The sequence below is a fragment of the Pelmatolapia mariae genome, linkage group LG15 (assembly GCF_036321145.2).
Source record: "Pelmatolapia mariae isolate MD_Pm_ZW linkage group LG15, Pm_UMD_F_2, whole genome shotgun sequence".
NCBI classification, from domain to species: domain Eukaryota; kingdom Metazoa; phylum Chordata; class Actinopteri; order Cichliformes; family Cichlidae; genus Pelmatolapia; species Pelmatolapia mariae.
In genome coordinates this window covers 19009274-19025853 of record NC_086240.1, presented here as the reverse complement: position 1 = coordinate 19025853, position 16580 = coordinate 19009274, and the positions used below count along the sequence as shown (strand labels likewise).

Sequence of the window (16580 nt, the reverse complement as noted above, 5' to 3'; positions counted from 1 at the left end):
GCAACCCTGTCGACTAAGAACAGGAAACTGAGGCTAAAGTTCACCAAAAGGTGCCAACAGAAGATTAAAAAAAACAAAACATGAAAGCATGGATCCACTCTGTCTTGTATCAACGGCTCAGGCTCCTGCTGGTGATGTAACGATGTAGAGGATATTTCCTTGGCACACTTTGAACCCCTTAATACAAAATGAGCATCATCTAAACACCACAGCCTACCTGATTATTGCTGCTAACCATGTCCATCTGTTTATGACCATTGAGTACTATTCTCAAAAAGCTCAAATCATTTCAACATGGAAATGAGTTCACTGTAGCCAAATAGCCTAAACAGTCACCAAATCTCAATCCAATACAGCATTCTTGGGATGCAAAATCTCCAGCAGCTTGTTCTCTATAACGTGAAAGAATTTGGGCGGTTCTGAAGGCAAAAGAGGGTACTGGCAAAGTGTACCTAATGAAATGTCAAGCACAGTCATCAGTAGCATTATACACCTTTCCTCTGAAATCCTTATTTTTTCAACCACTTAGCTGTTCTTTGTCTATTGAGATACAAATAAACATCAGTAAAAGAAATGACATAATATATGCACAGATATGATGATCCTTGTTCTACACAAAGAAAGAAAAGTAAGTAAATACTCAGAGCACAAACAGACACTTTGGGCATCAAACCCATTTTTATTTGAATTTAATGCAGTTTAATCCAACACAGTGCACATGCAAAGTATCATATTTAAATATCCTGTATGTTTGTACCAAGTGTCATGTTTTGAAAGTTAAATATTTTAACATTTAGGTAATAAATTAACAAAATCGAAACATTACTAAAAACACTGCCCACAATGAGTATACACATTTTAATAAAGCATAAAATACATGATAAATTCATAAATATGCAATGTTCATACCTGTACCTTTTTCTGAAAATATTTTCTTAAAAACACAAATTCAGTTTAAGACACCGAAAAGGGAAAAAAAAATCACAACTGGACAAATTTCTTTATGTCTTTACCATAAGAAAAAGAGTACTTTGCTCACTTAAAGGTAGTATGTGTAGGATTTTCACTGCCTAATAGAATAACATGTGCTACAACATACAGTCACTTTGAGCTCCTTCACTGCCTCTGTTGCTTCCGAATATTCAGCTACCAGTCTGCTAATTAAGAAGCAAAAGTGACTTAGTCTTGGACTTAATGCAAAATCATTAACAGTACTACACCTTCTTCAATAACTCAATACTACACATAGCACCTTTAAATGTATTTTCTGCTGTTCAGATCATCAAAAAATACAGTAAGAGACTGTCAAACAGTGCACGAACCATTAACAAAAGAAAACAAAAAAACAATCACAGTTGAAGAAGCAATTACAGCATAGCCATGGGGGCAGGGTACAGCTATAAAAGTACTGATGAATGAAGTATTTTGTGACAGGGAACCACTGGGTTCCCACGTTACTGATCTGTTTTTGAGAATTTCAACACCTTAGGGTCAAGCAAACGGACACAAAACACCTTTGTTGTGTGCCTGAGTGATGGAGGTAGAAATGCTGGGCAAATGGTTGAAAATCCAGCATAGGCAAGAATGAAATACTCAGTCATTTGCTTACCATAAATATGAGTTTTCCTGTATATTAAATACAAGTAGCATATGGCTTACCTGTAGCACAGTCTGCAACCTCACTCTAAACTGTCAAAAATGTGTTTAGATTTGTCGTAGAGGGGCAGGTTAGGCTTGTTGCACTGGTAGACCTAAAGGGACAGTTAACGGACGAAACGTGCTTATTTGCTTTTTTGACACTGTGGCGCCGACACAATGAAGTTGAGCTGCAGCCAGCAGTTATCAGCAAGCCAAAGCTAACTGAGTGTCTACACAGAGAGCACAATGCAACCAGTACATCTAGTAGAGAAGCAGTAGCAGCAAATGCTCCATCTTTGTGGCATTCAGGTACACGGTTTGAAGGTGCTGGAGCCAAACACATAATGACTGTAGTTAAAAACTGAGCAAAAACGACTTGAATAACGTAAATGCCTACTGTTCAAAGGGCTGACAACTAAAAAAAAACATGGCTGAAATGTTTTTTGTCAAAACAGCAAAACTCGACTCAAGTCTGGACACGACATCCTGTTCCTGTTGAAGAAAACATTTCACAGTTTAGAAGAGAATCTATTCTCATATTCTGACGTCTCTTGTTCGCTGCTCCGTAGTATAGTGATTACTATATTTTGCATTAAATGCAAAAAAAGATCTGTGTGTGTGTGTGTGGTGGTCCCAGGCCTGGACTATTGGGAGCACTGTGTCAGGGATGGGATCCAGTGTAAAAATTGCTGCTCAACTCCCCAGCTAAACCGAGCTGCCTCCAGGAAGTTATTGGTCCATTGTAAAAAGTCATTGCACTTTTTGTAATTATATTCAAAGTTAATTAGTTAGGCTGGTTACCTTTTTTACTGGGTCAACCTAGATGTTTTCCTCTGTTTCTAGTCCTTATCCCTGTAACTTCAGACTAACTGCCCAGACAGGTCATCAGTCTGCAATTAATTTCCGCCAAAAAAAAGGGCTAATAACCACTTTCCTCCAAAACTGTGAAACTTTTCCTATAAGTCTCCAAGAATAATGTCACCAGTGTTGAATCAGTAAAAAAAGACCTCAGAGATTGCCTTTACACTCAAAAGATGTGTGTTTAACACAGAAACACACAGCTGTTTCTAACTAAATAAGATTACACAAAAGCTGATTTAAAAAAAAAAAAAAAATCAATGGGGAAAAAAAAAATCCTAAGTACAAAATTAACAGCAGGCCTGATAACACAGAATACGTGATACGTTTTGACTCCACAGGCTAAACAAAACTAAAATAACTCAAATACAGGCTGAAGCTGGCCGAACCAGCTGAACCTGAAGTGCTACCAGTCTGTTTGTGCTTCTTTTGGCAACCGAATTCTCTGCACCAATCAATCACATTAGCAGACATCTGACATGATCCTTCCCACTTTGCAGCTGCTATTCACCCGCATGGACGGTACTTTTATTTTCAGTCAGTGAGTCATAATGCTGCTGCAAATCCTCAGCAATGTTCACCAAATACTCTTGACAACTAGAAGGGAAAGTGTTAGGAAATAATCACCTGATAATACTTGCCTGAAACAAACAAACAAACAAATCTATTTCAGCCTAAAGAGAAGTCACTGTGCAGCTCTTCACTTTTGACAGGCACGTTAAAAGTTACAGACTGGCCTTAAAAAGTTAAAATGGCTTTTACGTTGAGCCAAATCAGAAGCAAACACTGGTAAAACACATTTCTAAAAATATTTTTTTCTTCCAGCCTTGAATCCTCATGGCTAACACATTTCATGAGTTATTTCTAGACACAAGTGTGATACTTCTATTATACTCCACCATACTAGATGAGAACAAGACAATGGAAAACTGTGAGCACCATTGGAAATCCTTCACTGAGGTTCTCCAGTAAACCAAAAAACAAGTGCTGAGATCCACTTTGACCTAAAAAACAAAGGGCTGTACGATTGTCATATGAGAGAAAAGGGACTGCAGAAGTGTTGAGTAACTTCTGAAAGCTAACAGCAATTTATCATGTTAGAACATATAATACACTGTCTGGCCAAAACAAGTCACATCTGAATTTAACTAAGGAAACACATAAAAACCTTCCAACTGTATAATTACTGCAGTAATTAATATGTTTTTGCTGACAACAGATTATCCAACACTAACCAATGCAGTTCTCAAGCAACCATGTTTGAAGATATTCTTGTGTGGAAAAGCCATTAGTCCATTTCAGAACGGTCAAATTATTGGCCTACATGGTGAAACTACTAAAACAGATCAACAGCAGAAATCAAGGCTATGTTTAACAATGAAGGTAAATATTTCTAAGTGCACACTGAGAGCTCAATGGAAGCTACGTTGCTTTAAGAAAACGTGGCTTAAATGAGGTTTATATTTGCTAGGGAGCATGAAGATCAGACTCTGGAGCAATGGAAAAAGGTCATCAGATTGATGGGAATATTTGGGGAAGAACAGGCAGGTGAAATGCCTACCACACAACATCCTGTGGGATCAGCGTTATGACCTGAAGTTGCTTCAGTTGGTCAGGTTTAGGTTCGAGAACATTACGTGCCCCAAGAAAAAGGTCAGCTGACAACCTGAAGATACTGAACTCAATTAACTTCCATTTTATTTATATATTGCGAAATCACAACATTGGTGGCCTCAAGTTGCTTGAGGTAAGGTAAGGTAAAGAGCCTAAAATAATACAGAGGGCAAGCACTTGGCCACAGTGGGAAGGAAAAACTCATTTTATTTAACAGGAAGAAACCTCGAGCATGGGTGAGGCGCTGAATTACTAGGTTTTTCCCATTAATGGGAATGGGAAGTTCGAGGGGTACGGCAGACTGGAGAGCGCTTTATCCACACTGAGAATCTTTGCTGAAGGCTTTATACAGCAGTCTGACTCTCCCATCATCAATGATGAAACCTTTGGAAAATCCTAATAGAACTCTGGATGGAAATAAATGCTGTCATCAATGCAAAATACTGAAATTTGTCTTGGTCAGGCAGCATACAGCAGTCTTGTTAGGGGTACAATGTGTAACACTAATAAGTAATCTCATGGTTTTCCAAAGGTGCTTTCCACATTTTTCCAAAGTGTCCCGATATCACGCTCACAAAAGTAAATGCATTTGAGAGAGAAAATATGAACCTATTGAGCAAATGTTTCAAGCAGTCAGAGCAAACTCTACAATCGCACATCGAGGAATGATCCGTGGTCGACGAAGAACAAAGAAGCTCAACAAATTATATTTATGGCTTTAGGATTATGCATATTTTTCTATGCTATTTGGGTGGAAGTTACTCCCCAAATGTTTGCGTCAGTGTGTGGAATAAAATACAACCTTTGATCTGCGCGGGTGACGGAATTTCAGGTGGCTCCATGACACACTTATAGGGATATGCCCAAAAGTTATGCTCTTCTCTCTGCTGGATTTCTTAGTATGTAGAGGAGAAGAGCCTCACAAACATAGGCATAAACCAAGTGAATAAGAAGCATAAGGTTTAAAGAAAAATTAATGTTGAACTTTTGATTGTCAGCTGTTCTTGGTGCTTGAAAAGCATTAAAAAAATGCTAGACTGATTGTTCATATTAACCTAGAGTATTTATTCATATGCGCACCTGGCTGCTAAAGCTAAAAGTGCTCTTCTTTCAGAGAGGTGCTGATTTTGGACAATGTTGTCTGTAATGCTAGTAGTAGTAGTATTTTCTCCACCCAAACTACAGAGATAAGTACAGAAATGTGGCTGTATATAATATAGGATTTACTGTTATATTACACTGCATTACTTTAAGCTTGTTGTCACTATCTGTACTCACTCATTGCATTTTTGAATTTTAAAAAAACATTTCTGCAGGTGCACCATAAGGATTTCAGCTCTATTAATGGGTGTTTCAAAGTGTAGTTCTCTTATTATTATTACTGTACTAATGTTAATATAATGAAATGTGTCTTTGAAGGTGAATTTTTTAAGACAGTATTGGCTTTGCTTCGGTTTTTGTATATCTATATATGTACTTTTTGTTAACAAAACTACAAGGTGGGGTGGTTCTCTTCCTCACATATTAAATAATGAATGATGTACCAGCCCTTTTTTGAGTGAAGAAAAACACTAACATTTTATAGTATTAGTGATAACTTTCTTGCCTAGTTAGTGAAGCTGCAAGTGATTTTGAAATGTGAAAATATAGTAACAGACATGCTGGTCATCATCACATTCAGAGATCCACTCTGAACATAATCAAAGATTGGACTATTTGGACCTGAGATTTTAAGAAACTGCTGTTGAGAATCACTTTGTGAGTTCAGAGGTGCGTCTCATTTTCTGATACTTATGAATATTCATTTTGATGTAGTAAACCAAGTACCTACTTGTGTAGGGTGTGACATTTGACAGGGTACTGTCATTTCAACTTGAACATGGCAAGCTGTTCACTCAGAGAACTACTATAGTAGCAGGTGACTCAAACTGTCGCAATAGCTGCAGCATTACAAGTTACAAATCACTGACCTAAAACTAGTTTTGCCTACACTAAAACAACCAAAGCTACGAATGCAGATCCACTGCCTAAAAAAAAAAACAGGTTGCTTTTTGCTAAATAGTGCGCAGCAAACAGTGTCAGATGACACTGTTATCCTGCTCCTACTGGTGGAAAATTGTTCACTGGCTCCTCCCTTTCCGCTTCAACCAATAAGGGTCCAGTCATACAAGTCAAGAGACTGGTTGGCAGGAGCCTGGCAACCACTGGTCACTCCAGCAACCACTGATTGTTAAGGTTTCTATAGGCTGCTGACAAGAGACCAGTCAGTGGCTTGTTGGTAATAATTGGTCACTAGGGAAAAATGGGCATTTCTTAATCAGTAGGCGAGTGGTTGCTAGAGGCTGTTGCTAGTTGTGAGGTGAAATCGGCTACAGAGAGGTATACAGTGCGTAACATATTGCCAACACCTGAAAACTGTTCGAAAAGTGGTACTGAAACTGTGAAGAGTCCAATGTAAACACAAATGGATAGTCTTCGTCTTCAGAGTAAAAGTTGTGGTTTTTGGAAGATGTTTGTGTAAACGGTAAGGCACAACTTTTACTTTGAAGGGAACCACTCCCAGTGTCCAGGATGTAGTCCACTTTTTCTTTCTCAGATTCTTGGTGGTCAATTAGTGTTTTCATCTCCGTGTCTTCCATGAAAACTAAGGGCGACTGCAACAATTTGCTAGCGATCAAAGCAATCACAAAAAACGCAACAACATCGAGGAATCACTCACCAACTGGTCAGGGAATACACAGTTCGGTGACCAGTCTCTAGGCCTATAAGTGACAACTGAAAAGCATTCTCCAATCACCTTTTAATAAATGTTATGTTTACAGCAGGTACTCAGTGTGAATTGCATGTAGTGTACAGAAGCATACAATAAGAGACAGAGCAGGTTTGTGCATTAATGGTTTTCAGCATGTGAGTTTTGCAAATAAATTATTATAAAAATCAGACTTTCATATGGGTTACATTTTCTGAACATTTCTCTAATTAATATTGATGTGATTTATGGGTTCATAATGCAACTTTGATGTTGTGTGCAAAAAATAAACAATCTAAAAATCAGAAAAATAGAGGCTACTGCCTTAAGACATCATGTCCGCAACAGTATACATTTGAGTTCCTCCAAAACTCTAAAAAAGAAACAAACAAAATAAAAAATGAAACAAACTGTCGTTTGTCTGAGACTCCACTGATGTGCTACAGGCTTGAAAAAGCCTGTAACACGTCAGTGTGAAGATGTCACCAGAAGTGGATTTAAGTGTCTCCAACTACAAATAGGCTGCTTTTAATCAGGATCGTGCTTCAGCACAATTGAGTTAATTAAAATGAGGCCCTCTGCGCAGAGGTAAGTGTTTGCTAATGTTAACTGGTTTGACTTCACGAAGAATTTGATGAAAAGGATCAGGGCTGATTTCAATGATACTATGTGATTGTTCAGCCTGGAGTACTTAGGTAAGTATTGCTTGAAGGCTATGATTCAGAACTTAAATGGGGCATCCCTGAATACCCCAATCATTACAAGGCCCCATGATTGACTAGTATAGTTTTTGCATTACTGGATCATGGATTAAAGGAATACTCCACTGTTTTTTGTAACTTCATCTATCTATCTATCTATCTTTACATTATAAACAGTGCAAAAAGTAGCTACTGTATATGTGCTTTGCATTGTCACAGTCAGACTTTTTCAGGAAAGCAAAAATGCTTTCAAGATTTCAGTGGAAATGCTGGCAAACTGAAGGTAACCAGCGGCACATTAGAGGTTAATCATGAATACCGACAGCCGCATTTAATGTAGCAGAGGTGAGAAAGAGGAATGTTTTCACTTGCAAGCCTTCTCATCATGTGCGAAAATGTGTGAAAATGGAAATACAGTGCATTGACCACAAATAATTTTGAAACTGGGTTTAATTTAGTCGAACAGTGGTTTTCAGTTGCCTCCAATCTGGTTTTGAGGCATTTCCACATAATAATAGAAAATACAATATTGTTACAGTATTATGAAATCATATATACTGGAGCTTTAAATTCTCTTTACTAAAGCAACTAGCAATGGAGAATACAAGTTTAAAGAATATTAAAGGCCTTTTTCTCGACCAAATTTTGATTTTAAAAACACTAACATGTAGATAATATTTAATATCTACATTAAAATTAAATTTAAAAAACAGTGGAGCATTCCTTTAATTAAGGGCAGGCAAATGAAATCTGTGATATGCAGCCACTGATAACAAATGGCACAGTAAATGAATGATTTACGTATAAAAAGAAGAGAAAAAGTGCCAGTGACAACCAGCTATGGCATATTTGTATTTAGGAAAAACGCTAGGACCACGTAAAACAATTGTCTTTTTAAAAAAGCTAATAGGACAAACCTTAAAGATACCAGCTGGCAACAAGACAAGGGGCCCACCCTTCATCATGTACCAATAAGCAAAAAGGCAATACAGGATGAAGAGCCTTAAGGGGAGGAGTGAATGTGCTGGGCCAGTGTTTGATTTAATCTGGAATAAATTGTAGAAAGAGGGCTTATTTTAATACTAGTTACACATTGGTGGAGATCTTGTACTTAGGAGACATGTTATTATGGAACCAGATGAAACTAAAAATGACGCCCATGGTTTTGGGTATACGCTCATCGTAGGCAAACGTCATGGCCTCGTGCAGCGGGACTTTGACCACCTCGATGAGCTCTCCCTCCTTTGGCTCACCTCCACCTGGGCTGACGCAGTTGTCATCGGACACCTCAGCGTAAAACATGGTCTGCTTGGCACCGGTTACACCTACACCCGACCTGGAGGAGAGACAAAAATAAAAAATCTAAAAGGACATCTTCTTTCATTTTTAAACAGGGCTGAGTGTCTTGTGCTGGTGCTTCAGTATCAACACAACACTCTTAGAGATCAAAACAAAGAACTCAACAAAGTCACATATGAATGCTGTAAATCTGTCTTTCACTCTTTATAATAAAAAAAACAAACATATGGTGTAAAAACAATAAATTCTTTAGCGTTTCAATAAAATATTAAATCTCTGCCGCAGGCGACAGTGCCCTCAGGTTGCCTGCTATTAGCAGAGAGCTTCAGTATACTGAGTACTTCTGTCAGAAACACCCTCATAGGTGTTATGAGGGTTAAGATGATCCCTGTCTGTATAATGGAAGCAGCCTACACACAACAATGGTCGTAGACAACACCAACAGAGCTGGAGGTGGTGTGCAAGTTATATCAAAAGCGTCCTTATGAGAGTCATCATTCAAAGCTGTCCAGCTGCTGCTGTCTAATGTGGGACTGTTCGTCTCCTGGGTCTTTTCACTGCCGCTTCAAGCTCTACTCAGCTAATAATACATTGACAAAGATGGATGACTTGCCTAATGCTTATTTCCAGGTCACTTATATAAATTGTGCACTTTTAGTTTATAATTTCAGAACTTCCTCCAACCCCCCCCCCCCAAAAAAAAAAAAAACATACAAAAAACCCTGCACTGTCACAAACAGTGTTAAGTAATGTTATTTTAAATCTCTGTACCTGAGCACTCAAAGCACTTTATTCAACATGCATCATTCACCCATTCATAAGAGCAATTTTTCTATGCCTTTCTAACATTCACACACATTCACAATCCAGTGGAAGCATCAGATTGTGCATCCACTGGATTGTGAATCAATTGGAGAGCAACTTGGGGTTGGTATTTGGGCATGCAGACTGGAGCAATCAGGGATCAAACCACCAACCACCAACCTTCTGATCAGTAGGTGCTCTTCTGAGCTACTGCCAAACAGTGTTAATGCACTATTAAACCACTGTAAGGGTAATTGTCAGGCATTTTTTTCACCTTTACAGACTAAACTAGTGAAAGAGCACCAAATCACAGCAAAAAACACTCATATATAGAGCAAAGAATGATCCGACTTAAAGCCAGACTGATATATGATTTTTAAGACCCATATCGATACCGATATTTAGTGATTTGAAAAAAATTCAATATAGCCTTTTCAAGACACACGAAGCATAAACGGATTGGTTATGTTTATTTATGAGTCTAAAATATTATGATAATGCAGTTTAAAAATAATCTTGTTTTAGTGTCATAACCAGTGATGGACTAATCGTTTACGCTCTGCCCAACTCTCAGATGAGATAGTTGTTGCGTTTCCAAACAAGTATTCCCAACAGGAATGTTGTAGAGTGCCCTCTGGTGGATAAACTACGTAGCATCAACACCACTAGCATGGCTGTGAAGGGCGTTCCTCCTTTCTTGTCTTTACGTTTTTAAATTTTTATTTATTGTCCGTTATAAAAGCAGATAAGATATATCAGCTAATATTGGCTGATATATTAGCCCTGTCTACATATCATCTGGGATATAATCTAACCTATCATGTTCACGCAGCTAGTGAAAAAATAAGTGGAAAAATGTTCATTTAGATGAGGTTAACAAACAATCATATACCAATCCAACAATGACAGCTTTTATAGACTAAGCTCATTTTCAATGGCTGTTCCTATTAGCTGAAAGAGTAAAATGGCAAAAATTTATAATATTTGCCTGGTTATTTAAGCCTTTAAAAAAAAAAAAAAAAAAAAAAAAAAAAGTCTTCTTACTTTATTTTCCAAGTGAATTTTGAGAACTCACTTGAAAACTACTTTATATCACTCCCAGTGCTCAGGATAAGGGGAGCACTGGTTTTGCTATTCACTGGCAGATCATCACACAGGAAAATTGCACACATGATTTGACTAATATGCACTTTCAGTCTGGCACCTTTTAAAATCCATCCATAAAGCTTTCCAAAGCCTTTCCAACAGACAGGAGTTTTTGTGTGTGTGCTCCAATAATCTACAGTATATATCATTTAAAAGTTTTAAACACTGCAAATGTAGGTTATTTCCTAGTAAATGCTGCACAAGGAAGTTCAGAATGTATAATTAAAGGGAATTATAACAAAATAGGACAATAGGAAATTAATTGTTAAGGGACAAGAAATCCAGTGGGAGTGACTAAAGTAGATAAGATACATAAGATAATGAAAAACATTGCACTGAGACTTTCCTGTGATATGAGTTGATAGACACTTGACAAAAGACCTTGACCGAGTGCTCCTAATACTAACCATCAGCTGTAAATTATTTTTGAATTATGCACAATAAACCCAAAAAACTAACCTGTAAGAAGTAATCTTCTTCAGCTTGGAAGCTGGCACATCGTAGCCACATTCTTCCAGCACCTCCTGGCGGGCGATCTCCTCCAGAGAGAGGTTAGGTTTGTCCACCAGGCCAGCGCAGAGCTCATAGGTGACCCCCGCAGAGGCAGGCAGCCACTGAGAAGAGCTCTCCCCTTCTGAGGCTGACTGGCCCTCCTGAGACTCCGTCGCGGCTTCTGCAGCACCCTCCTCGGTTTTTTCAGCAGACTTTGGTGGCTGCGTCTTGGCCTTTTCCCATTCACACATGTATACAGCTGATGGTGGGAGAAATGGAAGAAAATGCCAATACACTCGGGTGAAAAAAGCTAATTTTAACTGCAATGGCTACTTTTCAATCTTTAAACATTTATTGTCTGATAAATTCTATCGTGAGCTCAATGTTTAAAATAAAATCTCATTTTGCACTGCAGATAAATACTTTAAAAATGCCAAAACAAACGGACAAAACAAATAAATCAGTGCCCAGGTGTCCTTGAATTTAATAAACGCCAATGTGGAAAAGTCTCTGGTGACTACTAACAAAGGAGGCTAGGCTGCATTGTAATGGAACCTCCTGCAGTCTATTTATGAGTCTGTATTGTTGCTTCCATCCATTTGAATAAAAAGTATGCACAGGATGTCCATAGGATGTATACCAAACTTAATCTAGATTGGTGAACATAATGAAATTGAATAAACTGTACTGCAGTGTTTTTGGTGTGCCACTTTGTGAACAAAGAAAAAGAAAACTTACCTGGACGGAACTGTTTGACGAGGACAAAACAGTGTGAGGTGGTGTTGAAGATCAGCACAGATACACTGCAGACATTGGGGTGGGGGAGAAAGGCAGAGTTAAACAAATGTTATTCTCAAAGAACATGTTTTCTACCTGCCAAAATAACACATCACTGGTGCAGTGACGTCAAGTTCAAGAGAGCAATAAGTCAGTGGTGAACCAATTTTTAAATCCCTTGTGATGGAATCACCAGTCTAAAACATCCACAAGTCAAAGAGTCCTGGATTCATGTATAAAGGTGGTCAAACGTCAGGTCCAAACGCTGGTTTTTGCCAGTTGTAAGATCACAACTGCTAGATTTTTTTTTAACCTGGCTCATACAGCATGGCACAGGAGCTCAGAGATACTTAGACTTTCTGAAAACAAAAGACCGCCTGGTAAAAACTTCTACTCTACCAAATTTCTTTACCTGGCACATTCTCAAGAACCAGTACAAAGCCACCATAAATAGTGACATCACAGCTGTTGCACGACACAAGCAATGTCGTGACTTTAAACTTAATGCAAGATGCTACTTGTGGGGGGGTGTCACTATGTCTGTGTGACTGAGGCTAAACAATCATACCTGTGTTTCATTGTGTCTGGTTTCCATTATAATGTTCATCCGCTTGAAAGTAGTTTTACTTGATTCTGCAGTTCATAATTAATCCAGGTTAATCGTCTACTGGGTCTTAGTCCTTCAGTTCATCCTCTGTCTAAAACAAGTTGTTTCAGGGACTCTCCATTTAAATAAACCTTCGTCCAATTGGTTACCCATCACAAATAGAAGATGTGAAAAGCAGGTTTGTGGGGCTTCTGTGCAAAAAAGAAAAAAAAAGCCATCTGCCTGAGATGCCCATGTTAAGAAAATCCACCCTTACTAACATTAAAAAGAAAGTTGGGGAAAAGAAACTGAAATATACAAAATGTTATGTAGTTCTGTGCCATTCAGGGAGACACACATCTCAGTGTTTAACAAAAATCATAACCTACAAACAAACGGAACCATCATACCCCTGACTTAACCTTTGTATTAGACATTTCCTGTTACAAAGACCTAAAAATAACATGCCACTAAAAATAAAATGGTCTGCCAAAATGAACAGTTTTCTAAAATAAGAGTCTTGCTTCACTGCTGATATTCACAATGACTCTTAACAAGCAGGATATGGAGATAAAATAGAAGGAAGGTCAGCATGATATGCTTCGCCACTGGCACCCAAAGAGCTCTATAGGCACAGGTGGGTCACCGCTCGAGTGTGTTTGTGTGTATGTGTGTGAGAGTCTGACTGTTGCTGTTTGTGGCGACTTGAGGCCTGGGGTTTGTGTTGGGAAAGCGGATGCGTCTGAGGCGGCAGGAAGCCCTGCCCTGTCTTTCCCATGGAAAGAAGGAACCAAGAGTTTGCTGTTACAACACCTAGCTGCAGCTCCTGGGCTGATACTTGGTTAATGGCTGTTTGCGTTTTAGATTTTCAGTTTTGCCTTTTCAAACATGTGTAATGTCAGCTGACTGGTTAATCCTTCTTAAAAACGGGATCGTGTAATTTCTTCTTCTTGCCACTGTTCCCTCTCTAGTTTATTTTATTGAATCCACTACCTCATTTAACCTTCAGTGAAAACAAATGTCTAGTCCCTACAGTGTGCATTAAATCAAAGGAAAAGTAACTACAGACCTCACTTTTATTGGTACAAACACAGATCATAGCACACACAGATTAAAAAGTCATTAAAAACACCTCTACTGTGCATACTTAAAGTTAATAAAAAAAGGTAAAGGAGATTACACCAGGCAATAAATGTAGCAGCAAGTAGGCCTGTATACTATGACAGCCATTAACTGCCATTTTTACAAATTCAAACATGCTTGCTGCTTTGTTGGGTCCTTTTTCAAAACACTTTTGTGGTCAAAATTGCAGAATTGAACTTGCACTTCCAGCAATAACAAGTTAAAATCAAAGCTGGAATTAACTGTGGGGATCCTTATAAATTTGCATAAAATATACCATCTCGTGGCCCTGAAAACAGCTTCAGAAAAAGGTCAACTGTCTTTCTGTTACTGATTAAAAAGCCTTTGATTCATATCTGGATCCAGTGAGCAAACTCTGCTACTTATCTATTCAGCTCCTTTTGCCATACTCCATTGTTTGCTCTCACCTTGAGAACACAGAACAGCCATTTTCACCTCCTCCCTTGCATCTTTCTAGAGCTTCTTTTTCACACTGATATTTCTGAAGCTGATTACAGATATACACGAGAAGACTGCGCTGTAGGGCAATATCACCTCACAAGACACAAGTGAGGAGGATGTAGACAAAAAGTGGGTCACAGGCCTGAGGCATTGGAGCTGTCCCTTGTGGCAAGTCTTGGTCTTATAGTGCTGTTACACACCATTACTGCTCTTCTACTGCTTCCTGGTGAAAAAAAGAGAGCTCTAACAGTTAAACCAAGAAGCAGGCTAAACAGACACTCAGGACTTTTCATGCACGGTTAAGCTTTCTCTCTGGGGCATCTGGCCGAACAGCGGGAAATCTGGGTTAAGGCAGACGTATGAGACGCAGGACTAAGGTGACTACTGGTAGAAAGCTTATGGTTTAAGGATATTATTATTTGGCCCAAGTCCCACTAGAAAAAAAAAATGGGTTAAAGGCTACACAATCCATCTTCTGCTGTCAGATCGGAGCCAAGGACATAACCACATCCCTTCTTTAATTTACCAGCTTTGGTTTAAATGAGTCAAGTGTCGTAATATTACATTTTTTAAATGTTAAATGTTTTTTTTAAATGAATTATAAGATGCAAATTCTTTATTGATATAAACAGAGCCACGTTACGAACTAATAAAACTTACAGCAAGCTAAAATGCATTAGAACAAACAACAAAAAAGGGTTTAACACAGTAATGATTTTATTTTTATCTTTGCTTTTCTGTTGCCTCTGGGCGTCTTTTATTCTCAGACTCATTATTTGAAGCTTTCTGTTATAAACAAGGACTACAAACCAATAAGAATGGCACCTTTGCAATGAGAAACCTCCTATTTCCAAAGGTTTATCAGCAAGCATCTTAATACACATCTATAAAAACAGGGCATCCTATCAGGCAAAGAAGGACATGAAGCTGATGTCCCATAAGTATAAATGATCTAAATTATAGTTTAGAGTGTAGTTTTTATGTTTGTCTTGTTTGGAAAACCATTCCCACGCAGTCAAGTGTGATTTTACAGTCAGGTAGGTTTTCTCAGAAGGCAATATGCAAACTTCAGTTAGCTTTGTAAAGTTTTAACGCTCTCCAAGCTCTATAGAAATAACAGTTTCTTAAATAAGTTAAAGAGGTAAAACTATATACTCTTCAGATACTTTATTACCCTAGTGGTATTGCTAATTCTGTTAAAAATGTTGCAGAGTTTGTTGTCATCCATGACTCACCTATAAAGTAATTTGTGCTGTTGTGTCTGAAAGGCCCATGGAAGAGCAATTCAGTTTCATGTGTTTTTGTAGTTTTCAGGTCAAACCCTGCTTGTGCAAACAAAGTAAGCGCTTTCTCTAGATAAGTGGCAGCTAATGAAGCATGTACTTCCAGAATCTTTGGCTCCTGGATTGAGGATCTGCACCTCTAAGTCAAAAGCCACTGAACATTTTACAGTCAACTGTCGTATTTACACTGAGAGTAAATTGTTCCCCTTGTGCAGAGTTAAGTACTATATCTAAGGCAATATCCACACACGGAGCTATTAGCAGTTGTGTGGCAATCAGAGCCCATAGAATATCAATTACACTGAGCAATTTCAAGTGACAACGGGAGAAATAACCCCCGGCCGAAATGATATGGGCAGGTACAGAGGTAAATTTTTCCCATCTTAGAGCAATCAATTGAAGTGACTACCAATGAGAGCAAAGGATATGCAGTAGTCGATTGAAAAACACATGGGTGGCAAATACATTAAAGGGTTAACAAGGCAAATAGAGCCTGGAATGTCCAGTAGCAACCAACCGTCACAATATTTAAATATTGACAGGCCTTAAGAGGTGAGGCCTGTCCAACTATAAGTTGAATCCATAACATGTGGAATACATGTGAATAGGTGGATAATCCACATAGTGAAGGAAAACCCTTGGGATCCTTCAGAAGAAGCTAAAAGGAAAGACTTTGAACCAGATACACCCTGAAACATCATGAAATATCATGAAAACCCAGGTTATCAGTTAACTTTACAGTTTAATTGTATTTATTTATGCAGTACTGTCAGGTAAAGACCTTTTAATAATCTTGGTAAATGAAATTTCTAATAACTACTGTAATTTCCCCAGAAGGCCACTTATCAAATATCCGCAAATCTTGGTAAATGTGCATGCTTATGAAGCAGATGAATAACCGTGCACCTCGCCACAAACTCATCTTCATAAGAATTTTAGAAACAAGCTGAAAAAAAGGTATTCAATGACGTATCTCATACCATTCTGACTACAGTCTCTTCTAGTCTAATGTTGCCTTTGATAAAAATCTGTCTTTCAAATCTTTGACT

The 16580-nt window shown here is 38.3% G+C and overlaps 1 protein-coding gene across 1 annotated transcript in view; it reads right to left on the bottom strand.

Moving 5' to 3' along the window:
• Positions 1–638: 638 nt before the first annotated feature.
• The window catches only part of nudt14 (nudix (nucleoside diphosphate linked moiety X)-type motif 14), a 28179-nt gene continuing 12237 nt past the window's right edge, over positions 639–16580 (bottom strand). The window contains exons 3-5 of the mRNA XM_063494984.1: positions 12040–12104; positions 11269–11560; positions 639–8896 (exon numbers count right to left, since the gene is read on the bottom strand). Of these exons, the coding sequence (XP_063351054.1) occupies positions 8647–8896; positions 11269–11560; positions 12040–12104 (607 nt within the window). The 3' untranslated portion in view covers positions 639–8646. The remainder of the gene's footprint in view (positions 8897–11268; positions 11561–12039; positions 12105–16580) is intronic.